The 26,123-nt window shown below is 42.4% G+C and overlaps 2 protein-coding genes across 3 annotated transcripts in view; one reads left to right on the top strand and one right to left on the bottom strand.

Moving 5' to 3' along the window:
* The first annotated feature begins 6,301 nt into the window (after positions 1–6,301).
* On the top strand, positions 6,302–18,253 carry DNAJC19 (DnaJ heat shock protein family (Hsp40) member C19). Its single transcript, XM_066622375.1, has 6 exons — positions 6,302–6,378; positions 9,800–9,851; positions 13,176–13,249; positions 14,619–14,695; positions 15,367–15,437; positions 17,486–18,253. The coding sequence occupies exons 1-6, from the start codon at positions 6,376–6,378 to the stop codon at positions 17,554–17,556; spliced, it is 348 nt and encodes a 115-aa protein (XP_066478472.1). The 5' UTR covers positions 6,302–6,375; the 3' UTR covers positions 17,557–18,253.
* Positions 18,254–19,412: 1,159 nt separating this feature from the next.
* FXR1 (FMR1 autosomal homolog 1) overlaps positions 19,413–26,123 on the bottom strand; it is a 49,611-nt gene continuing 42,900 nt past the window's right edge. The window contains exons 13-17 of one of the 2 annotated variants that reach the window (XM_066622372.1): positions 24,974–25,180; positions 24,098–24,298; positions 23,041–23,121; positions 21,040–21,131; positions 19,413–20,426 (exon numbers count right to left, since the gene is read on the bottom strand). In XM_066622372.1, the coding sequence (XP_066478469.1) occupies positions 20,256–20,426; positions 21,040–21,131; positions 23,041–23,121; positions 24,098–24,298; positions 24,974–25,180 (752 nt within the window). In that variant the 3' untranslated portion in view covers positions 19,413–20,255. The remainder of the gene's footprint in view (positions 20,427–21,039; positions 21,132–23,040; positions 23,122–24,097; positions 24,299–24,973; positions 25,181–26,123) is intronic. The other variant, XM_066622374.1, reaches the window with a different exon arrangement.

The following is a 26,123-nucleotide window of genomic DNA, read 5'->3' as shown; positions in this document are numbered from 1 at the left end:
AAGGCCCATAGCCAGGGAGACAGACCAGGGACAGACTGCACTTGCTCCCGGTGTGGAAGGGATTGTCACTCCCGGATTGGCCTTTTCAGCCACACTAGACGCTGTGCCAGAACCACCTTTCAGAGCGCGATACCATAGTCTTTCGAGACTGAAGGTTGCCAATACAATACAATATTAGTTTTAGTGATATATGATAATGATATATGATTTCCTGCACCCTTTGTGTTTTTTGTGTAGTGAAGTGTGTTATTTTTTTTGGGTTATGTGTTATATGTATTTGTTTATAGTTGTTTTTGAAAAATAAAAAAACAAAAAAAGAGAAAAGTTTGGTGTTGTATGCAAACTTAGCCACCTCACTGCTCAACCCTAACTCCAGGTCATTTATGAAGAGGTTGAAGAGCAACAGTCCCAGGACAGATCCTTGGGGCACACCGCTTTTCACCTCTCTTCATTGTGAAAATTGCCCATTGACACCCACTCTCTGCTTCCTGGCCTCCAACCAGTTCTCAATCCATGAGAGGACCTGCCCTCTAATTCCCTGACTGTGGAGTTTTCTCAGTAGCCTTTGGTGACGGACTGTGTCGAACGCCTTCTGAAAGTCCAGATATATAATGTCCACGGGTTCTCCTGCATTCACATGCCTGTTGACCTTTTCAAAGCATTCTAATGGCTTGTGAGGCAAGACTTACCCTTACTGAAGCCATGCTGATTCTCCCTCAGCAAGGCTTGTTCGTCTATGTGTTTTGAGATTCTATCTTTGATGAGGCATTCCACCACCTTACCTGGTATAGATGTTAGACTGACCAGCCTATAGTTTCCTGGGTCCCCCTTCCTTCCTTTTTAAAAAAATTGGTGTGACATTTGCTATCCTCCAGTCCTCTGGCACTGTGGCCATTCTGAGGGACAAGTTACATATTTTAGTTAAGAGATCAGCAACTTCATTCTTCAATTCCTTAAAAACTCTTGGGTGGATGCCATCAGGGCCCGTTGACTTATTGATCTTTAATTTATCAATTAGGTCTGAAACATCTTCTCTTTAAACTTTTAATTTCCAAAGGCGTGCTTCAGCAGGACAGCGAAGAAAATCCCAAACAAGGTCAGCGCAAGAACACAGCCCTGCTTCACTCTACTTCAGATGCCAAAGGATGTAAAAGGGGTCTGATGTTGAGCCATCAAAGACTACAGTGCCCTTCAGGTCCTCATGGAAAGACCTGATGATGCTGAGGAGCCTGGATGGACATCCAATCTTGGGGAGAATCTTGAAAAGGCCATCCCTGCTGACCAGGTCAAAAGCCTTTGTAAGGTCTATGAAGGCTAAAAGAGTGGCTGTCATTGTTACCTGCATTTCTCCTGCAGCTGCCTAAGGGAGAATACCATCTCAGTGGTGGACCTGTTGGCTCGGGATCCACAATGAGATTCTGGGTAGACGTTCTCTGTAAGTACCTGGCGCCTCTTCAGTGCAACATGGGCAAACAGCTTCCCTACAATGCTAAGGAGAGAGATGCTGTGGCTGTTACTGCAGTCACCCCTTTCGCCTTTGTTGTACAGTGTGACGATGTTGGCATCCCTCATGTCCTGTGGTATCCACCTTCTCTCCAGCAGAGACAGAGAATTTCATGCAGCTCAGTGATGATGATCCCTTTGCAGCACTTTAGGACTTCAGCAGCGATGCTGTCTTTCCCAGGTGCCTTGCCAGAGGCAAGGGATTCCAGGGCCACATTAAGTTCACTGTCAAGCTCCTCCAACACAGGCAGGCACTCAATGTTGTTCAGTGCTTCTTCAGTTACTACATTTTCTCTGGAATATAGCTCAGAGTAGTGCTGCACCCAGTGTTCCATCTGCTGTGCCCAGTCCTGGAGGACCTCACCTGTGGCAGACTTCAAGGCTTCAAGAAATACAAGGCTTTTCATAGCTTGACCCCAGTTTGTAAATATTTGCACATAGTAGCCTCTAAAGAAGACAAATCTATATGCTTAACAGCTAGTTTGCATCATTGCTAAATTCAATAGCAGTAACCTCAGTAGTAGGTTACTTCATGAGCCAATTCAAAGCCACCGGCACTGACGTCATCTGTGCATCAATGATTATAATACTGAATGCAGGCAATTGAAAAGTGGATTGTTGTGGTGGTCTTGCAAGCCCCTTGAGTGAAACAAATGCTAGGTCCCCAGAGGGAGCTTAGGCAGAAAAGCTGAGCACAGAAGTGGTAATTAAAATGCATTTTTGATTTTATCCTGTAAGGCTCCCAGAGAATGTTTTTTGATTGAATTAACAAAGAAATGAACAAGGCAGAAGGCTCCCAAGAACAATATTTGGCTCTACATTGCCATAGTCACATGGGAACAGATACCTAGCCATATCCCCAGCCACTGCTTGTCTTTGTCAGCTGCAGAACCCCAACTAACAAAGTCCAGAATCCCATGAGCCAAGTGGTACACTCAAGCTTGGCTTACACACAAAAGAGCACTATGATGAAAGTTGAGCTCCCTGAAGCAGTTGATGCTCTCTAAGGCAGTGGTTCTCAGAAGCCCCAGAAGCTGCTGCCTGAATAAATGCCAAGGAGTGGGGCTATAATGGTGATTGGGCAGCAATGTCCCGCCAAATAGTAGCTTTTTTAACCCTTGATTTAGCCTAAATCTGCCCTGTCAATGGGTCACGATTCATTGGTGAGTCCCAGACCCACAGTTTAAAAACTACTGCTCTAAGGAACTGGGTTTGGCACTAGGGTGATGAAGTCATCCATTCATACTTGGGCTTACTGGTTTCAGAAAAGCAAATATTTAACACTTCAACTTAACATTACAGTTGACAACCAATCAGAAAAAAGAGGCAATTCTTCTTTTGCACCTTTAACAACAACTTGATCCACACAAATCAGCATATGAAACATTTTATAAAATAAACATAAGCATAACCACCTGTTAGTGTCTTCAGGTCAAGCTGCTGTTAAAAGTACAAAATGACAACTTGATTTCGCTGTAAGACCAGCATACATATGTGCATTAAAATAAGTGAAAATGAGCACTGTAATGCTTTTCCCATGTGCAAATTTAACATACTTTGTTATGTCCCTTGTCTAGTCCTTTTCTTGTCCACTTACCTGATCCAAATGGTGAAGCTTAGGAATACAAATGTGATCATACATCACACAATTCAAGAGTTGGGTTCCAGTAGTCTACAGCTTGTACAAGAACCTAAAAAATAAAAAAATAAAAACTGTAGTACTTGCAGATTTCTGGCACTCTGGTTTATCCAGAGTCTCTTAGGGTTTGCAGCATGATAGTTAGAACTGAGCAGGGTGGACAACTCAACTACTTATCCTTTGTGAATTGATCTCAGAGGAAGTTTCAGCCTAAGCAAAGGAGAGAAAGTTGGAACACACCCAAATCATCCTTGTCCTCATTCTCACCCTCCTCTTCCCCCCCCCTCAACTTTTCTGGGTCCTACTAGCTCTCAAACAAGACTAAGTGAAGGGCTATGTTATAATCAGATTGGGCTTACTTACTGTTAGGATTTGAGGGCCAGGTTGTAAGTGACAGGACATTCACATATATTTTTACACACATCTACTCCATTCACATATAAAGCAAGGGGAGATCTATTCTTCACCCACCTTTCCCACATTAGCTTTAGCACTGCCTTGCTTTAAGCAGTTTTCTACCCAATGATCCCCTTTCCAAGATCAGAGCAGACCACCTAATAGTAAGACAGGGGAGAGACTACAGAGCCAGCATTCACTTGCTACCACTTTGTGCTCCCTTTTTGTATAAAAAGTAGCTACCTTTCATTTCACATGTCCATGGGGTAGACATATACCATATTGTTTGGCTCTGAGATATTCCTGAGTCAAATTTATGCCTAAATATTTTCTAACTTACCCCAATCTTATTGCTTTAAAGAAAGGAGCACTAGATCAAGCCACATAGGAGATGACTTCATGGTCAACTGAATGCTGAAGGCTAGAAAAGGGAACATGGATGATATAGGGCATTGGTGTTCCTGGATGCCGGCAAAGCAATAACTTTCTTCAGGTGCTGGGACACTCATGTAAAGCTCTCCCTTCTTCTCAGCCTCTACTCCATTTGGGAAGGCAAGAGCAAAGTGGAGAAGATGCCTCCGTTTTGCTTTTGCAACCGCAACTGGCTCAGAAGCCAAGGGGGAATGGGTACTTTATATGGGCGTCCCGGCACCTGAAGAATCTTCCCCTCCCTCCAGGAACACCAGTGCCACTGGGACAGCCATGATGGGAAACTCCAATGTGAGGGACAAAACTGAGAAGAAAAATGAGGAGTCTACTCATGGCTTCTGGTATCTGTATATGCACAATGCTCAAAGCATGGGAAACAAACAAGATGAACTACAGCTGTTCCTACAAGAAGGCAAGTATGATCTAGTAGGCCTTACTGAAACCTGGTGAGACAAGACACAGGAGTAGAATGTGGTAACCAAAAGTAGCTTAACATCACAATTATGTGCCTATCTACTCAGAAGTAAGCCCCACTGAGTTCAGTAGGACTAACTTCTGAGTAAACGAGCAAAGGATCAGCTTATTGAAGAAGAACTGACAGAACAGGAGGGCAGGGAAGTAGCACTATATGTTAAAGAAATTTACAGAAGCATGTATCTTTTTATGCTGAGTCACCTATAACCCCCTGGGAAAAGGACAGAATAAAAGGGCTACAATAAATAAATACAATAACAATAACTGTGAGTAACAGTAACTTGCACTCAGGATATTTTAATTTTTTAAGCTATTATTGGTACAGTTCTATGCGTGTTTATTCAGAAGCAAATCCACTGGAGCTTAGTCACATGTAAGTGTGCATAAGATTGCAACCTATGATTTTTTTTTCCCCTAGGTACTGATTTTAGTTAGTCTGGGACCTTCATAACTTAATAGCTACTGCACCCTGTTTTTGTTGTTGTTGTTGTTTATATCTTGCTTTATTTTAGCCACCTTGAGTCCCTCTGGGGAGAAAGGCAGGGTAGAAATAATAATAATAATAATAATAATAATAATAATAATAATAATAATAATAATTTTAGTTTGCAAATATTACTCAAAAAGTTTTTAAAAGCACCAAAAATAAGCACAACATAAAATCCCCAACAGAAGACTATAACAATAAGCTAACATAGCAATAAAGAAAAGCAGCTGAACAAAGATCTCCAGTTTTAAAAATAAAGCAAGGCCACTCAAATAAGGGGACAATCCTATCCAACTTTCCAGCACTGGTGCAATGACAACACAGCCCTGAGGTAAGGGAACAAATGTTTCCATACCTTGAGGAGGCCTCTGTGACTGCCTCCCTACCACAGGGTCTAGTGTATGCCCCATTGGCACAGCTGCACCAGCACTGGAAAATTGGATAGAATTGGGCCCCCAGCTATTGCTCCAAAATTATGAAACTTTCTTCTTTCTGGGGAGGGAAGAGCTATCCCCTTTAACGAGCTGCCAAAGATGGTGCAAACTCTATCTCCCTCTTCAAGCCTTTGGCTGATCTGGTCTTCCTCCGGCCACCATGGTAGCTAAACCTATCATGCTTAACCCCTGCTAATAACCCCTTCTGGTTTTAGAAGTAGGCTACCTCAGAATGAAAAGTGCCAAAGCTGCAGTGTGAGGTGAGGCAGAGCCTCCTCAAAGTGCTGCAGCTGTGTAAGATGAGGCTGAGCCTCCCTTCTGGAGTCCTTCAAAAAGTGTCACCACCATGTGAGGTGAGGCAGAGCCTCCCCATCAGAGTCCTACAGAGAGTGCCACAACCACTGCGTGAGGTGAGGCAGAGCCTCCACTCTGGAGTCCTTGGAAAAGTGGCGCCGCCATGTGAGGTGCAGCAGTCCTTTGAGAAGCGCAACTACTGCTGTGTGAGGTGTGCAAGCATGTGTAAAGCAGGGACCTGCGGTGGGTGGGGAGGCAGGTGAGGCAGAGCCTCCCCTCCGCAATCGTTCGAATAGCTGCGGCGCTGTAGCACCCCTTTCTAGACTGTAAGCCCTCTGAGGAGGCGAGGGAGCCCAGTGTGGTTCATGGGGCACAGACTTCTTTGTGTACACAGGGGCAAAACAAACGCCATCTTGAAACTGGCCACAGTTTTGCGAGCACACACAGGCCTGCCTGCCTGCCTGCCTGCTGCTCCCCTCCCCGGTAAAACGCCTCCCTCAGAGCCTCCGCTGAGGAGAGAACGCTCGCTCAGGCGCGCGCCTCAACGAGTAGCGCGCGCGTTCCCGCCTTCGCAGCGGGCGGGGCACAGAGTGAGTGAGAGTGAGAGAGTGCGCGCCTCGGCTGTTTCACGACAGTCGCGGGCTTTTCCTCGCTTTACGGCAGGAGGTTCTGAGGAGCGCAAGCGGGCTGGCCGGGTGGCTCGAGGTGCGGAGGCTGTCATGGTGAGTGAGAGCAGCCTCGCGCCGCCGGCGCTCTGCAGGGGGTGGCGGGGTGAGGGGAGACCCCAGGAGTCTGCAGGCTCCCCTGAAGTCGTCCCCAGCAAGCAAGCAAGCAGGCAGGCAGGCAGGCGGGCGAGCAGACGTGGCGGACTGGCGGGGGTCCAAGTGCAGCCCTACCTTCCCAAGGGGGGGGAAGAGCCCCCCCCCACAGGACTGACAGATCCATCCTGTTTGGGTTAGGGGATCCTCTTTCCCCGCACACAGCCCCAGAACCAGAGGGTAGCCACTGAAATTGGGTGTCTGTGGAACTCCTGGTCACAAGATATGGTGATAGAGTGCATGGAGGGATGCTCCTTTCCCTCTCACACAGCATCAGAACCAGCGGGTAGCCTCTGAAATTGAGTGTCTGTGGAACTCCTTGCTACAGGATATGGTGATAGAGTGGATGGAGGGATGCTCTTTTCCCCTCACACAACACCAAAACCCTGGGACAGCCACTAAGATGGAGTGTCTGTGGAGCTCCTTGCCACAATATAAGATGATAGATAGAGTGGATGGAAGGATGCTCTTTTCCCTCTCACACAGCACCAGAACCAGTGGACATCCACTGAAATTTAGTGTCTGTGGAACCCATTGCCACAGGATATGATGATAGAGTGGATGGAAGGATGCTCTTTTCCCTCTCACACAGCACCAGAACCAGGGGACATCCACTGAAATTTAGTGTCTGTGGAACCCATTGCCACAGGATATGATGATAGAGTGGATGGAAGGATGCTCTTTTCCCTCTCACACAACACCAGAACCAAGGGACAGCAACTGAAATTGGGTGTCAGTAGAGTTAAGACACACAAAGGAAATTATTTCTTTACCCAGCATGTCATTAGTCTGTGGAACTCCTTGTTGTTGTATGTGGAGATGGCACCTGGCCTGGATGCCTTTAAAAGGGAATTGGACAGATTTCTGGAGGAAAACTTCATCACAGGTTACCAGCTGTGATGGGTATATGCAATTTCAGGGTTTTAGAACTAGTCCGTGAAACTCCTTGCCACAAGCTGTGGTGATGGTTTCTGGCCTGGATTCCTTTAAAAGAGGATTGCACAGATTTCTGGAGGAAAAGTCCATCACAGGTTACAAGCCATGATGGGTATGTGCAACCTCCTGGTTTTAGAAGTAGTCCATGGAACTCCTTGCCACAGGATATGGTGATGGTTCTGGCCTGGATGCCTTTAAAATGGGATTGGACAGATTTCTGGAAGAAAACTCCATCATAGATATGTGCAACGTTCTGATTTTAGAAGTAGGCTACCTCAGAATGCCGAGGACACCAGCATGCAGGTCCCTTGTTGTCTTGTGTGCTCACGGAGGCTTCTGGTGGGCCACTGTGAGATACAGGGTCTAGGTGGGCATTTGGCCTGATCCAGTGGGGCTCTTCTTATATTCTTATCTTGCGCATGTCTACTCAGAAGTAGAAGTAAGTCCCATTATAGTCAATGGGACTGAGTCCCAGGTAAATGTGGGTAGAATTGCAGCCTAAGAGCCCAATCCTCTGCATATCTACTCAAAAGTAAGTCCCATGATAGTCAGTGGGGCTTACTCTCAAGTAAGTTTGGATAGGCTTGTAGCCTGACAGCACAAGCCTGTGCATGTCTACTCAGAAGTAAGTCCTGTCATAATTGATGGGACTTACCCGCAGGTAAATGTGGATAGAATTGCAGCCTAAGTCTCCCCCCACACACATAACACACACTGAATCTTGCACCAGGCTTGTCACCTTCATCTGGAGTCTGTTTTGTTTCTTGCATTTTTATCCTTCCTCCAAAAGAGGGTAGCATACAAACCTGATGCAACTCTGGGAAAGTTTGTCTGGCCCAAGGTCACTCACTCAGTGAGTTTCATGGCTGAGTGGGGGCTTGGAACCCAGATCACTCTAGCCCTAGTGCTACCCAAACTTTTTCGCACCAGGACCCAATTTTGTAAAATGGGTCCTCAAAAAACAAACAAACAAACAAACAAACAAAAAAACTAGAAAGACATATTTTATTGATTAATTAATAATAATCAGGGTCCTTATTACCTTATACCAGCTAACAGTTTTCTTCTGCAGACTGGACAAGCTTGCTTGCAAAGTTATGGTTTTTTTTAATGTTTCAAAAACTTTTTGCAACCCACCAAAATGGCTCACTGGTGGGTCCCAACCCACAGTTTGGAAAGCAGTTTTCCAGCCCTTGTCCAGCACCAGCTGCTATATCATGCTGGTTCTCCATACTAGCACTGCAAATGTGGGTTGACTGCCATTGCCCTTTGCTTTTCAATTTATAATAATCAACATAGGTTGCTTCTATGGTAGCTAGTTTGGAATTACCATCCTTTGTTCACCTGCTTTTTGCATTTGCATCTTTGCCTAAAGATGTGTGCTGAAAGCAAAGTGTCAGTGGAGGATTCCACCTCTATCATATTTAACTAGTCTCTTGTAGAATATCGTACACTATGAACAAACTTGCTCATGCTCCCCATAACAGGGAAAGGAGTATATTCACACTATGTTTGAAGAGATTGTGGCCATAAGGAATGGGAGTGAGAATCTAGGCATTATGCATAGAGCATTGTTTCTCAAATTTTGGATCAGGACCCACTAGGTGAGTCACAAATGAATTTTAGGTGGGTCCCCATTCATTTCAATATTTTATTTTTACAATATTAGACTTGATGCTACCATTTGGGGACTGCATTTGGGGAAATGTACAAATCTGTACTTTTAACAAGCTACAGTGTCTATGCTTTGAACAATGATAGTCAATGGGACCTACTCCTGGGTAAATGTGGGTAGGATTGCTGCCTAGGATTGTTAAAAATGTCCTTGTTTCATGACGTCACTTCCGTTCATGACGTCACTTCCAGTGGGTCCTGACAGATTCTCATTCTAAAAAGTGAGTCCTGGTGCTAAAAGTTTGAGAACCACTGCCATAGATCTTGGGTCTGCCTTTGGATAGTCGTTGAATGGGATCTCCATTCTTTATAAGATCAGAAGCGTACCTAATGTACTGTGCAAGCTTCTGAATTGGACAGAATCCATCAGTAAGAATGAGAGCTAAATTTTGAATAAACATAAAAATGTCTTTATGAATTAAACAATAGAAGTGTGCTCATGTTCTAGTAATTGCACGTATCTGTGCTAGGTTATTTCATCTTAAGAGTAATGATTGACAGTTATTCTGAGTGTGCTTTACTTTCAAATGCAAGGAGTTCAAAACTGCCAATTAAGATACTCCAAAACATACTGTATAAGCTATATCCTATCCATTTTGTGGCAGTTTCCAGATGTATTTTCCTTTTTTATCAGAAACCATTTTGATTGCAATAGGATCTATATTTAAATTACTGTTTTTGCATTCTTATGGTACTGCTTTCTCTTCTTTTTCAGGCTAGTACTATGATAGCCGTTGGTCTGACGATAGCTGCTGCTGGATATGCAGGTTTGTGCTTGGCTTGCGGGCTTTATTTCTGCTTGAATGGGTTGGACTGTTAACTGATAGTAATGCAATAATATAGTGTTGTATTATACATTCTGGTAGTATGTTAATAGCCTCTAAGGGCTACATTGGGTGTGGATCATGTCACCGATCTATGTATTTTAATTGTTCTTAATTGTTCATACATCTTTTTGCAGACATCTATTATTATTATTAAGAATATTGGCTACCAAACCATGATATTCATTTCAACTTTTGTCCCACTCTGTTATCATGGGCTTGGGTTCTGTGCTACATTATTTAGAAATAAGTACATAATACATAAAACTAAGCTATGTTAGGCCTAAATTTATGTTGCTGAAATGGTTTGAGCTTGGCCACACTTCTAAATTAATCTTGGTGGGCAGGAGGTCTGGTCTAGAGAGTAAAGCCTCCGTTAGCCCGAAGATAACATCAGAACGTCGCCAGTTCGAGGACACCAGCAGCTCCCTGAACGGCTGAGAATGGCGAGACCTTGAAGCAGCTGACAAGCCCAGCTGAGTGATTCTACCTGCTCTTGGTGTGAGTAAGAAGCATCTTGGCTGCCCTCCATGTGAGAGATGGAGCTGGTTGTCAGCCTGCATGGGAGAACTGGAGGCCAGAAGTGAGACCAAACCGGGAAGATCCATTCTGAAATGTTGTTGGTTCTTGAAAGAGAGAACTTCTATGATTGTAAAAATCCCCTTGAGGGATTTAGAAATGCCTGCCTATGTAAATTGCCTTGTATAAAGTCAGAGGAGTAATCCAATGACCAGAAAGGCGGTATATAAATACCGAGTTATCATCATCATCATCATCATCATCATCTTTGCTTGGGTTCAAGCCATTTGCTTGATATGGGAATATATGGGAGATAAGTTTGCCTTCTCTCCTGCTTGTGAGCTTTCCAGAAGCAGCTGGTGGCTGCTGTGGGAAATAGGATGCTGATCTTTGGCTTGATCCAGCAGGATTATTCTTATGGAGATTATCAGATGTCATGTGTGGGGCTCCTGAACAAATGGACATCCAAAATTATACCTGGGACCAACAACAAAATTCTGCATCTCCTCAACCTTAGTGCCCAGTTGGCTCAAGCAGGTTAACCTCAAGCAGGTTAATTTCCTCTCTTTTCTCACCACCCATGATGTGTCTTCTGGTGGCCATGAACATGTTCAATTTGCATCAGACTGGATTATTTGGGGGGGAGGGGAAGGGGTGTTCCTTTTTCTTTTTAATTTACAAACATATCTACTTCTGCATACCTAGGAGGTTGCCCCCTTTCATGTTCAAACACTTTACTGCTGTGTGTGCTGTTAGTAAATACAGATGTTAGCAATTGTCTTGCTCCCTTCTGCACTTGCTACCCTCATTTTTTCACATGGCAGCAGGCCCATCTGGCTGCTTTAAGGATTGATATCAATGGCAGAAATTTAGCAGTTCCTATCTCCAGCTGTTGCTGGCAGATTTCCTGCTCCAATTGTTGGAGAAAGAGAGGAGTGATTAAATCATTGTGTCCCAGCATTTACAATCATCCCAGAGGATTCCAGCCTCTGTTTGAGAACCCAGAGGCTCAATCTTGCTGAATTCTGTCATTCCAATGCCACCCAAACAATAATTACAGTAGTTTTTGGAGCTGCTGGAACTTCAGTGATCTATACAGATTTCTGTGGCTGAAGAGTAGCTCTCTTTGTTCAGACATAGGTCACAGATGGTATTTTTTAAAGAAGTGCCCACTCCTTTGTGTGAGGAATTGGGACCTGGAAAGAATGTGGTATATCACATATTGGCAACCTTCAGTCTCGAAAGACTATGGTATCGCGCTCTGAAAGGTGGTTCTGGCACAGCGTCTAGTGTGGCTGAAAAGGCCAATCCGGGAGTGACAATCCCTTCCATATAGGGTCTGAATCGTTGTTGCATAGATTTGGTTTCATAAATCTCAAAATTGCTGTTTTTTAAAAGCTTAACTTGGGTTTCTCCTTGTTGAGTTCATGGCTTATGACCCTTTACAATATATTGTCATTCCTTTTTCAAGTCCAGCACTAATCAGGAGAATTCCTTGGATGTGGTGATGGCATCTAGTCTAGATGCCTTTAAAAGGGGATTGGGCAGATTTCTAGAAGAAAAGTCCATCATAAGTTACAAGCCATAATGAGTATGTACAGCCTCCTGGTTTTAGAAGTAGGCTACCTCAGGGAGCCAGACCAGGGACAGACTGCACTTGTTCCCAGTGTGGAGGGGATTGTTACTCCCAAATCAGCCTTTTCAGCCACACTAGACGCTGTTCCAGAACCACCATTCAGAGCATGATACCATAGTCTTTTGAGACTGAAGGTTGCCAACAGACCTCAGAATGCCAGGTGCAAGGGAGTGGCAACGGTATGCAGGTATCTTACTGTCTTGTGTGCTCCCTGAGGCATCTGGTGGGCCACTGTGAGATATAGGAAGCTGGACTAGGTGGGCCTTTGGCCTGATCCAGTGGGTCACTTCTTATGACTGAATGCTTTAAAAAATGTAAGACCAGGATTCTGACAGACCTATGGGTCATAGAAAAATATATTGGAAATTGTATACAGCACAGCACCTAAATGTTGCCCTTTCCTAGTTTTGGTGGCCTGTTTGTTCTGCAAATGAGAAAAAAAAAGATCAAAGAAAGAATTGGTAAATTATAGTACAGTACTGTAATTTACAGTAAAATGTAAATTATTCTTATCTATTTGATAAATATTACATTCTTCAGGAGTAGAGTATGCTGAATTTCTGAACTCAGGGGTGGCTCCTAACTTCAGTTCAGGATTGTGCCCATGCAACACAGGCGCACTGGCACAGATTCACTGCCTGGGTGAATCTCATGAAGTGGACATCCACTAAAATTGAGTGTTGGGAGGGTTAGGAAAGACAAAATAAAATATTTCTTTACTCAGTGTGTGGTCAGTCTGTGGAGCTCCTTGCCGCAGGATGTGGTGATGGCATCTGGCCTGGATACCTTTAAAAGGGGATTGGACAAGTTCCTGAAGGAAAAATCCATTACGGGTTACAAGCCATGATGTGTATGTGCAACCTTCTGATTTTAGAAATGGGCTGTGTCAGAATGCCAGATGCCAGGGAGGGCACCAGGATGCAGGTCTCTTGTTATCTGATGTGCTCCCTGGGGCATTCAGTGGACCGCTGTGAGATACAGGAAGCTGATCCAGTGGGGCTGTTCTTATGTTCTTAGTCTCTCATTGGAATGCAGTGCTGGCACAAGGTCAAGTTTCAACCAGCATGTCACTATATAAGTAGTAAGAATTTGAATTCTTCCCTTCCTTCAAGGTCGCTATGCACTGCAAGCATTGAAGCTAATGGAACCACAAGTAAAGCAAGCGCTGCAGTCTCTACCAAAAACCGTGAGTTGATTTTCTTCCATTTTTTCATCAAGGTGGATTTTTCTTTGCTTCTGTGATACTATCATTGCCTGTTCTCTGTCAGTGACCCTGAACAGCTGGACACAGCAGCCAAAGTTTGTGGGCGTTCGTGCTTAATCAGAATACCTAGATCTTCCATCAGAAAGCCTATATATGGTAGTAGTAAGGTATGGAAATGAGGCAAATGACTAAACCTCAATATACATGCTTTTGGTTGCTCAGTTCTGTAGAAATGTTTTAGGGCCCAATCCTATCCAAGTTTCCAGCCCCAATGCAGCCCTGAGATAAGAGATTCCCTTATGTCTCGGGCGGATCTGGCCACGGTGGTCCATGCCATAGTGACATCAAGATTAGATTATTGTAACGCGCTCTACATGGGGCTGCCCCTGAAGATGGTCCGGAAGCTACAACTAGTGCAGAATGCGGCAGCTCGGGTAGTTGCTGGGGGTCGGTGGTTTGACTCCATCACGCCGCTATGCCGGCGGCTGCACTGACTGCCCATTCGCTTCTGGGCAGAATTCAAGATGCTGGTTATGACCTTTAAAGCCCTAAACGGCTTGGGACCAGCGTATTTGTGAGACCGCCTTCTTCTGTATAATCTGGTCCGTTCTCTAAGGTCATTAGAAGGGGCCCTGCTGGTTGTGCTGTCATTGAGAGTAGTGAAGGGAATGGCGACCAGAAACAGGGCCTTTTTCGGTGGTGGCACCTGCACTATGGAATTCCTTCCCCTTTGAATTGAGAGCTGCTCCCTCATTACTAGCGTTCCGGCGGGACCTGAAGACTTTTTTATTCAGGAAAGCCTTTGAGGCACCATAAGGGCTGTTTTTATAAATTTATAACTTATGTCTCTTACTGCGTGCTTTCAGTCTGCTGCCGTGTATTTTATCTGTTTTTAATTGTTTTCAAGTGTGTTGTACTTTTAATGTTTATCTGCCTTGTATTTTTTAACTTGATTGTTAGCCGCCTTGGGTGACCTTCGGGGAGGAAGGTGGAATACAAATCCAATAAATAAATCTTGAGAAGGCCTCTGTGACCTTCTCTGTGACCTGCGTCACCACAGGACGCAGTGTATGACTCGTTGCCAAAGCTGCATCAGTGCTGGAAAGTTGGATAGGATTGGACCCAAAATCTCAAAACAGGAAAAAGTTAGGGTGAGGCTGTTAGCAGTGGGAGACAGAGGAACTAACGCCATGAAATCTACTCTTTCATGTAGCATTGTAGAACTGGATTTTAATTCATATCATGCTGTCTGGCACAATCATAGTAATGTTTATGTCATGCCGTCTTGCTTATAAGTGGTAATCTTGCATACTACATTTTTAAAAATACTAAAATCTTTTTTCCCCCCCAGGCTTTCAGTGGCTATTATAGAGGAGGATTTGAACCCAAAATGAGCAAGCGGGAAGCTGCTTTAATATTAGGAGTAAGGTAAAAAATAAAAGTTGATAGAACTAAGACTTTTTAGTTCAAATAGGAACCTCTTCCAAAAGTGCAGAAGCTCCTTATGACCTTCCCAGGACTTTACTGTTTGTTACATCAGATTTAGAGTTTGTATAATCAGAGTGGGGGATATGTTCCAGTTTGCATACCATAGCTTTAGAAGATTTACCATGTGCTTTTTGTCCTTTGGTTTTGCTAAAGGAGTTGTGCCTCAGGTCATGCTGCACGTTCTTGCCTGAATTCTAGCACTGTTAATGGTGAGGTTCTTGAGCTAGTGTTTGTACAGAGTTAAGGATGGATGGTAAGCTTTTAAATCCCATGCTCAGTTCTTTTGGTCATACTCACTACAAGGAATAATTTGCTATGATGGGCTGTTTCTTTTTGTGCTTGCCTCTGATGTTTCCTAAACGTTTTTGCATGTTATACAATGATCTCTTGCTTATGGACAGCAGGAATTCCTGTGATATCTGACAGGCTTATGACCTAAGTTGTATTAGTGCAAATGAAAAAGATGGGGAATGTGTTCTTATCCAAAGCAGCAACCTAGCCCTGACAAAGAGTCCACAGGTTGTTCTTTAGTTTCTTCTCAGCGAGTGTGTGAAGCCCTTTGAAAATGGAATTGATCTAATGTGGGCTTGGGGCTTTTTGTTTACTATCAGTCCTACAGCTAATAAAGGAAAAATCAGAGAAGCTCACAGACGAATCATGCTTTTGAATCATCCTGATAAAGGTAAATCAAATCAGAAAAAACAAGGTTGGTTTGATGTTGTGGATTAGTAGTACTTCTTGCTCATCCAGAATTGGCTATGATGTTAGGACAGATGGGAAGCCTTTTAGGATAGTGCTGACCTCAGCTTGCTGGCAGCCCATGGGCAAAGCCTTTGTGAGAACTCTCTAAATGGGGCATTGAGGGTTACTCAGTTCTAAGCGGTTGGCCGTTGTCAAATGTCTGACCTCTCATGCTACCTTGCTGTAGGGACTGGCTTTGGCTATGGGCGTCCTGTTGCCTCTTCTTATTTAGTTCTTTGAAGGCTATGTGAGTAGTTCAGTCTAAGGAAGGGCTGCCCAAACTCCGGCCCATGGACCATTTGTAGCCCTCAGGGGGCCCCAATCCAGCCCTCCAGGAGCCCCCCATCTCCAGTGGGCACTCGGCCCGCTGGAGCCCTTGCTGCCCCAACATGACGTTGCAGCGGCAGCAAGCAGATGGCTGGCTCTGCAGAGCTCCTGCTGAGAGTTCTGAGGAAGCCCCACCCATCCGGCAAGCAGGAGCATGATGCCACACATGGTTTGTGTGTGGGGCGGATGCGTTAAGAGGGGGAGGGGTTCTGGTTGTGCTCCTTAGTGCAGTTGGAAGGAGGGACAGGCTGGAGAGGACGATTGTTGGCTGCTGGAACGCTAGGTGAGTGCTAGCTTTGAGCTCGGGGGGGGGGAACCCAATCGGAGCAGCTACTGGGTGCCTGGTTCCTTTGCTTGGTTTCTCTTGGGGCGGGGGAGCAGGTGAACGAAGGCACTTGGAGGGTGTGTGTTTGAGAGAGGAAGGAGAAGGGAAGCCAAGTGGGCTTCTGGTTGTGCCCCAGAGTGCAGTTGGAAGGAGGAGGGAGCTACTGGGTGGGAGGGAGAAATGAGGGAGAAATAAATGCCCAGGAAAAGGCACCAAATACGTGGAGACAGTTAGGGATGTGCCTTCACCGAGTTTGCTTCACCACTCCCCCCTAAAAAAAAAGGGACCAAGCAAAGGAGCCAGGCCCCTAGCAGCTGCGTTTGATGCCTCTTCCTGGGTGTTTTTTCCACCCCCTACACACCTGCCCAGGTCTGAGTCTGTGCTATGTTGCTTTCTTTGCTGCCTGTAACCGCCAGGTGCTGATTTCTGCTGTTTTTCCCCATATGCATCACTGCCTTTTCCTGCTGTTAGTTCCACCCCACCCCCCCATTCCTGGCTTGGTTGTTTCTGTTTTTTAAAAAAAATGAAAGTGCCTGGTGCTTCCCCTTTCGTAGCTTGGTTATGCTTATTTCATCCCAGATGTATCTGCTTTCATTTTTTTATTCTGCTCTCTCTGGTGTGGTGGGGGTTTGGGCAGCATGGCTTCTTTTTGGGTCTCTTTTTTGTTTGAAAAATAATAAAAATCCCTGGTGTTTTCCCATTTCATCCCTCACATATTTGCTTTTAAATTTTTCCATGTTTTTCCTTGCCTCTCATGCAGTTATGTGTTCATGTTCAGTGAGGGGGGGCAGGAATGTGGTTATCAGATCCATGGGCTAGTTTTGCCATTTCTGCTGAAATCAAAGTCCTAAGTAATCCATACTTTTTCTTACCTTTGATAAAGTTACGTCTCAATCTTGCTTTATGTGCTGGAGGGGTGGAGGAGAGTGCTTGTATTATAGTTCTCCATGTGTATTATAAATAAGCTAAGAAATTCATTCATATAAGTTCTAATATATTCATGTAAATTTATTTAAATTTGAAATGTGAATTCTATTTTTCCCCTGGCCCCCGACAGTGTCAGAGATGATGTGGCCCTCTTGCCCAAAAGTTTGGACACCCCTGATCGAAGGGGACATTTTGGGGACTTTCTAAATCTGGAAAGTTTCTCACTACGCTTGCTACTGTATGCCAAAGTTCTCTGCTCGAGCAGAAATCATGTTCAAATAGCCTCTGACAATAATGGTTTTTTGTAATCTGTGTCAAACAGAAGCTTTATCTAAGCAGTCAGACAGATGTGTGTCAAAAGGAAGGAACAGATACTCTTGTGGTATGACATCTGTATTTGTCTTTACTAGGAGGATCCCCATACGTTGCAGCCAAAATCAATGAAGCTAAAGACTTCCTGGAAGGTCAAGCTAAGAAATGAAAAGAATCCCACCAGCACACCTCATCAGTGGTTTAAGAATGATCCAACCATAGCTGACCATTTTGACTTGACAAAAAACAAAGCTCAGTAATGGGCCATGAGGAACTCTTGTTTCACAACTCCTTTTTTTCAGAATTGAATCTCAATTGAAACTTTGCTAGAAGAATAATGAAGGTGGCAGGACTTAAGGTTAATTGACTCATGTAGACATTTTGTGCACAATTTTCTGAAGTACTGGGCCAGTTTAAGATTAGTTGGATATGAATGGCTGAAGCACATGCTGCTATGACAGAAGATTTTGCAGTTAGCAAAATATTCCGGTTGGCAGGGGAAAATCCTGTTTTCAGACTTAGGGTATGTTGTTCATCTCTTCCCTATAAGAATAAAGAAGTCTGAAATGTTCTTTTCTGGATACATTTGCACTTACCTTGTTCCTTAACTTCATATATGCATTAACATAACTTTTAAACTCTGAAAACATCATGGTTTCTGGATGCTGAAGTTATTACAGTAATCACCTGTAGATCTGTAATTCAATTGAATGCTTAGATGGACCAAAGTTATTGTGCTAGGGCACTCTGTTGATCTATTGATATTTCAAATGTTCTCATGTAGCCTTTCCATATACCCAGTTTCAACTTATTTTCAGGAGTTTGTGGCACTAAGAACCAATATTGGAATTTTACCAAGCCAACAATGTCTATTGTCATGAGTTCTTAAACAAGACTTTAATCCTGAAGAGGTAAGAGGAGCAGGTACATACACTCTTGCTTATTTGTACTGTTTGTTTTATCCTGAAAGTCTCTAATGATAAAAATGGCTTACACATTTTTGTAATGAACCCTAGGCAAGCTTAGCTTCACAGCCAAAATAGGTAAGGCCTTTTCTTTTTAAGCACAAGGTAGTACAGGTAATTGTTAGAGTCTACGTATTCCTAGTGGTTCAGAGATCCATTCCTACTTTTAGAATGTTCATGTTCACAACTGCAGCATAGGACAGAACTGCTAGTTTCTACCCATCCTGGGAGGGGAAGGGCTCTCAGATGCCACCACACACCTGCTGCCTGTCTAGTCTACAATGGTGGCAACAGAGAGTATCTACCTATTCTCCCTTTCAATTGGTAGCCAGGTAAATCAATGAAATTGAGAGCTGGCCACTAAGTAGTAGGCACTACTCCTGGTCAGCCTTTGGCTTTCCTAATACTCAGGTCTTTGCTTCATCTGTGTAGGTCCTACACCTTGGATACAGCCAATTCATTTCTGCTTAATTACGGTGGTCATACACAGCTACCCAATACTGTCAAAGGGCAACACTAAGGAAAGCTATCACAGCAAGATCAAAGGAGCATACCTGTTTAAAATTATAATTCAGAAGTAGAGATGGCAGATTTCAAATAATCCAACAGCTATAGCAGCAAAGTGGTGAGCTATATAGAGGAAGTGGTTCGTAGCAAGTAGCAAACATGCAGAACTACATCTATTGTCATTCAGCTCTGAGATCCCCATGAAACCTGCTATTGTGTTCAGTTTCTTGAATGGGATTACTTACTACACATGGATGCATTTTAGCTAATTTAAGGATGCCCACCTCTACTGTACTTGGACCACGATACATATCAAGCTATATGAGACAGCAGAGATCTGCAGTCAGATCATCTGTAGTTTCTATTAAGTTTCAAAGCAGCCACAGGTTGAAACAAGGGGTAGTAAAACTCTTCCAGTGTTATTAAAAAAAGATCAGATTTCCCACCATATCATTTAGCTTGACACCTGAAAACTAGTTTTGACTTTAATAAAAATAAGTTACTGTAATAAATTCATTCATGTGTGTGGAAACTACTTAAGGATCAACCAATGGAAGATCAAAGTTTATTTATTTTTCTACCAGCATACAAAAACATATTGCACATCAAACAACCAAAACAAAAATAAAAATACTCTAAGGACTAACATATGTAGTTTATACAGAAGAAACTTTCTGGAAATTGATCTTTTCAGTAGTTCTGGTTATGTCTTAATGGACATGACTAATTCAGCTTAAGTGTTTTAACTAAAGCTATGTTTGATTTTTAAATACTGTACAGTTTAATAAATAAATCAAACAAAGCCTCAATGTAGAACAGTCACTGCCAATGTCACCCAAGATCCCTGCAGATTGAGAATTTAATAAATGTATTCCAGTGGTCTGCAGTCCAGTCCCCCCCCCCACTACATACAGCATTTAAAAAACATGTATTAAAACAGACCAGTTTCCAGACTAAACTAATGGAGAAATTACAATTCAGTGCAAAATACTTTAGACTGCATTTTTTTCTAGTTTTCCTCAGGTGAAGTGGTTGCATATTATTAAAAATGTAACAAAAGCAGCTAATGCTTTCATAAAGAAGGTTACGTTAGGGACCTCCCCCACATCTCTGCCATATTTTGAAAACAAAATAACATTTCCTATAGCCAGCAATTTGTTTTTTATTTAAATGTTACATATACTATTCTCAAGGCACATCTGATGATATTTATAACACAGTAGGTCTCAAAGTATGTTCAACATTGGATTTCTTCAGGATCCTTCCCCTTTGTTTTCCAAAATGGAGGAACTGAAAGTGCGGTGTCAAGACTCGCGATTCATATTTCTATCTTTGGCAAGCTTATACAAGCACTATTGTAAAATGTAATGTAAAAGAACTGTAAACTAGGAACTGTTTATGAAACACCATTCAACACAGCTTCTTCCTGGTTATTTCCATCTTCAGGTACAATACTAGACCTTTCTTCAGGACTATGCTGTAGCTTTGAAGGCTCAGTTCCAGGAACAATTGCAGGGCCATTTAAGGCCTTTTCCGAAGGGCTAATTTCTTCAATCACATCTGTTGCCTTTAGGAGTAAAAAATCCTAAATTTAGTCAACAATTCCACCAGAAACCAGCACACTCACGCCTCCATGTTTTTCACTGCATTTGTTAGCATTGCTTTATAAATTGCCTGTTTTTAATCCAGTTAAAATAATTGTTTCAGAAAGTGTGGCCGTGAACTCAATATATGAATTGTTTATGGGGGGAGGAGAAAGGGAAGATCATCAGTTTTCATTCTGACAGACACTAAGCTTCTTATACAAGTACAGCATATATAGCAAGACATGCCATTTTCTCAATATTCTGAAATTTGCACACATCTGACAAACTGACAAACATCTCTACCTCAATTATGAAGTTTATACAATGACAACATAAAAACATTCAGACTATAGGCACATGGGGTAGTCCCTGAATGCTTCTAGAAATAAAGTATCTTTAGTGTTGTCAAATGTTAAGGAATAATAAAATTTCCCCATTGCGCTTACACAGATCTTACACAAACCACATGTTAACTGCAAATAGCTCAAACACATTCCCTCGATGTTGGTGCTCATTAACAACAACTGTGCGTCAAAATTTTAGTTACATAAATTTTTTTAAAAGTATTTTTCATAGGTATACAATTTCTCTTACCACTTCTTTCTTGTTTTTGGCCAGTGTTTCCCTTGGGAGGTTTCTTTGCCTACTCTGAGATTCTGCTCTTGATATATAATCAGCAACTGTGACTAAGTGGAAAATAAAAAATATTTAAAATTATTAACTGAATTTATGAATTGAGTGATCGCAGATTGGTAGGACTCGCTTATGCGCATGCAAGGATTCACATATGCATTCCAAGGTATTGTCATCTCCCACCCCACTCTCACATCCAGTAGGTCTGGTACAGCTCAAAAACAAGGTTTCTCAAGCGCCCTGACATTCAGCAGTTATTGCTGAGTGACATAGGGCATTAGCATTTCAGGAAGATCCTAAGCACCAGATATATACATAAAACTCAATATGCAGCTCTCCACTTTAAGATTTTCAACATTTAATATAGTATGTTGCTGATTTCTGAAGCATTCTGTAGTCAAATTTTTCAAATCACTCAAATTCCATTCTTCTAGTTTGAGGCAATCTATGCCGAAATCCTGAACCTGCTTACCCAAAACTGATCCCCAAAAATCAATGTCTACTTATTTCTAAACTTATTTTCCTATTTGTCTTAATTTGAGAATACAGTATGATATAAATCATAATGAAACAAGGCAGGATTTTACTTGTGGCTTATTCTTATAACTAGAAAGGGGACTGCAAGTAATTGTAGGGTTGGGAGAAATGAAATTCATGAAGACAGAAGACAAACTGGTCAACCTTGGCCGTATCTCAGGTTCCGTAGTGTCATCCCAACTTGAGACCCTTTAAGGCAGGGCTCCATGGTTGGACTCCCTGTTATTGCTAAGGGGGGGTTAAGTGTGGCAATTTACTGATGGTGCTACAGACTTGCTTGCAGCCAGAGTAATGAGCATTCCATTCTCCTTTGAATGCAGCTTACTTTCTATTTTGATTCCAACACTATAGCAGCAGAAACCAGTATTGCTATAGGTCCAGGTGACCTTTAGTTAACCTTCCAGATCTACAAATATGTGATTCTGCAGCAACAAAGTCACACTTCAATTTTACAACAGCAGAGATTAAGGAAAACAGAAGATGTCAAAATTCAAATTTGTCCCCTTAAATTTTTTGAGAATTCTCCCACTGAAGAGTTTTTATGACATTCAACAAGACAATGCATCCTGTTTACTACAATACTTTCTGCTGTTAATTTGAAATTTCATCTTCTCAAATTATTTTTTAAACATGAAACATCTTGTATTTTTCAATTGTTCAAAGATATTAAGCTGCATGGGGAGCATAGGACAAAGTTATGACAATACTGCAAATCATTATTTCAGTAAAGGTAACATTTTAGGCTATACTTGACTATTCTGAAGTTATTTAGTACAACATCAAAAGGATTTATGGGTGCACACACTTAGAACAGTTATACTGAAAATTAGGGACATTATGCCTTAAAGCTATCTAAGATATTAGTACACATTAAAGAAATGCATCCAACCAAAATATCAAACAAGATCATGCAAGAATTCTTTTTTCTTTAAATTGATTGCAATTCCTGGTGTTCTCACAAGTAATGATCATACTGAATCAGAGCACAGACAGACAAGTACCATGCAAGTTCCCCATATTTGTTTGCTAGAATAATAGGTTGACTAATAACCCTACTCCCAGGAAGAATATCCACAAATAAGCCAGATGGTGCAGGGAAGAGGTAGGAAGTATCTGGCAGTGTTTCTTTTAATAGGCTGTAACCCTGTTTCACTAACATCCACTGATGTTTGACCTCTCACTTCAAAGGTTCTTAAGTCTCCACACATAGTACACTGGAGAAACACCAGAAAAAAGGCACCAGCATTAGTTTCATTAACGGAAATCTAAAAGATATTCCATGGACAGTTTTTCATCCTGCAGTTTGATTAGTTACTAAGCAATCATTATAGGAGGCATCCACATGTTTAGGAGGTAAACAAAACAGGCATGGGGCATTCCTTCATGCTTGTGACCCAAGGCAGCTCACTTCTTCACTCCAGTTACCTGGCTGTCTATCTTCTGCCTGACCCCTGAAGCGACGCCTGCGACTACGATTGCGTCGCTGGGGTTTTTTGTCGCTATCATCTGCAATTGCAAAATTTACGATGAACCATCTCAGTGACAAGTTGTTTCGCTTGCAGCTTAGTACACAATACAAAACACATTGAAAGGAAAAAATTCTTCTGAATAGTACACACTTGGGGAGTAAAAAATAGCATAAGTCTATGTTCAGCTTGGTATCAAGTTAAACATTGGCTTAAGGAGTTAATTTTCCACTTCAATAGAAAGATTTTTCCTCAGTGTGATTTGCATAAACTACACACTATCACAAAATGATGGTTTTCTGAGCATACTCCCCAGTCTTAAAACTACACACACAGAACTCCTACTGAAGGGATCTCAACTTTAAAAGGAACAAGAAACCCAAACTCTCTTGATCTCAACTTCTTGCTTTCCAAAGTTCAACTTAACATTTCAGCAACACAACCACTCCAATCCTAAAGGCAACAAGGTGGATGTCGAACTTGTTTAATTTTGTAAAGAGAAGCCAAGACTCTCCAAGATCAGGGCTAGTTCGTGTGACTTTTTCACTTCAAGTTGATTTCACTTCACAATCAACATGGAAGTATGCCGTTCACATATGCCCTGCTATCCCATCTCTACAGACCAAAGCTAAACTCAACTTATTGACTACATGATGACAAGGTAGCTGGATGTATCTAACAGATTAAAGATACTGGGTTCATGCTGCTTTGTCCTCAGGGTGGATGGCAGAAGATACCTCTCAATGAATATAGTCAAATGAAGTCAACCTTACGTTGCCCTTCTGGATTCCATTTAGCCCCAAGGTATTCTGGTTCCAATATAGGGCAGTTATAGCCGAAACCTTTTAGTACTGCAGGAGGACATTGTCTTGAACCACAAGGAAGCAAGCAGAATAAAATGCTAGTTAAGAAAATGAAGAATAGTTAACCGTAATACCCATTACAATTATACCACCATGGTATGATTCTTGGGGAGGCAAAGTGAATTTGGTGCTGACCACAATCAACATGCATACCTAAGCCATTTTCATTAACTGATGCCGTGTCGGATTCTGTCATTCCATCCATTAAGACAGCATCTTCATCGGTTCTTCGCCTGCGGGATCGTCTACGCCGGTTAGCACTGTGGTGAGATTCGCTGGCATCTGTGTCTGCGGTCTGATCAGACTCTGTATTGTCAAGTAAACTATAAGGATTGCTATCAGGATCTTTCAGCACTAACAAAGGACAAAAAAGTAACCACATGAGAAACAGCAGTAGCAAGTGTTCATTTTATACTGTTTTTATGTAACCACTGTTCAATGAGTAGTCCTCAAAGAACAAGGAATTAGTCTATTCCAGGACATGCACTTCTTGGTCTTATGCATTCTCTAGTATTCACCAAACGGATAAGAAAAGTGTCCTAAGGACCAAGTCCATAAAGAACACCAAGCAGGAAAACGTGTAGAAGTTACTTTCAGAAAGTAATCAGAGGTCCTCTATCAGGAAGATAAAGAAGATTAGTTCAGACTTTAAAGGGGATGGTGTACTTAGGCTCTTGTCCAGAAGGCCCAACACCTTTAGGTGTCACAGAAACCCTGCCAGAAAATGCAGCAAGAGGGCTTAAGTGACAATTGTTCCGTTTCAGATTCACACAAGGAGGTGAACAGAACCTGAATGTCTCTAAGAAGTTTCTGATAACCTCCAAATTCAGCCATAAAATCAGATATCCAATTTAGCATATACCATAATTCTGTGCATACAACAAAGTTCAAAGCTAGGAAAAGTGAAGCCTTCTGCACTGTAATTCTTCATACTTCTTTGGAATCTCTGAATAAGACAGCCAACATTAAACTGTCAGACTGTGATTCTCAAAACAGAAGAATGTCAAAGTATGCTGCTAAAATGCATACCAGAACTGATAGATGACTTCCCACCTCGGGAGCCACCACGCCCACGACCTCCAGAAACACTGCGCCCTCTTCCCCCTGGTGGACGCCTTCTGCTGTCACGCTGATGTCGACTCTCCCTGTCATCATCTCCTGCTAATGACCAATCACTTAGTTCATCTTTCCTTTCAGATTCAGTTTCGGAGGGATTTGACAGTTCAGAATTTGTTCCTGGGGGGGAATAAAATAAGATGCTTTAGATTTTTAGGAGAGGATTAAAAATATTCTTCAAGTCAAAAAGGAGCCAAGGCATGTGCAATCCTCCCAGAGAAATCACAGAAGTCACAGGCAAAGTTTTGTTCCCAAAGGAGAAAGCTATTACCGTTCTTAGTAGAATGGTATCAGTGGCTGACACACAATGAAAAACCTGGTCCAAAAAGCAGACTTGAAATAAGGCAGATGAGAAATACTAGAAGTGAAAGTGTATTCTGGAGCACCAACCCAATGTTGAGGCAGATCAACAGGACCAAAGATGGCCAAGAGCTGATCTGCTTCATCAGTCCTGCAAGATCTACCTTGCCGGAACAGTCCACTACTGAACACCAAGGCAATTCAAACACAAAGCAGTAGCATAAGAAGATTACAAGTGGGAATCATATGAGAATGAATCTGAAGGGACTGTTATTTTATATAACTGTAGGAACATCAGTTTCATACTAGCTTCTGCACTTCAATGCCATCAACAGACCTACGTTTCTGTGTAATTTCACATATTTGCCACCCAACACACATGCCTTAAAATCTAAATTCCAGCTACTAACCAGCTACTTTTGACCATGTGTCTCTCTATGCAATGCCTTGAAAAATCTAACTACTGTACTCTTGTAAAGTCACACATCTCAATAAAGTATTATATAAAAATCACACAAAATTTTCCTATTATACATAAATATTCCTGTGTGTGAAATGAGTCAAGTTTGGTTCTTTGCAATTTGGAGATAATGAAGATAATGAAGCACAAGGAACACTATAAGATGTGCTATAAATACCAACAATTATTCTTCCAAATGTTTAAACACTTTTTCTTGCACCATTTATAGAAAGAATGAGAAATGCCTAATCAAACAAGCAAAAGCAGTTCAACAATTATGTGGTTTCAATACTGCAGCAGGGC

Source organism: Tiliqua scincoides, chromosome 3 (assembly GCF_035046505.1).
Source record: "Tiliqua scincoides isolate rTilSci1 chromosome 3, rTilSci1.hap2, whole genome shotgun sequence".
Classification (NCBI taxonomy): domain Eukaryota; kingdom Metazoa; phylum Chordata; class Lepidosauria; order Squamata; family Scincidae; genus Tiliqua; species Tiliqua scincoides.
Note: the sequence above shows the minus strand (reverse complement) of the source record. Positions and strands in the feature narration are given on the sequence as shown.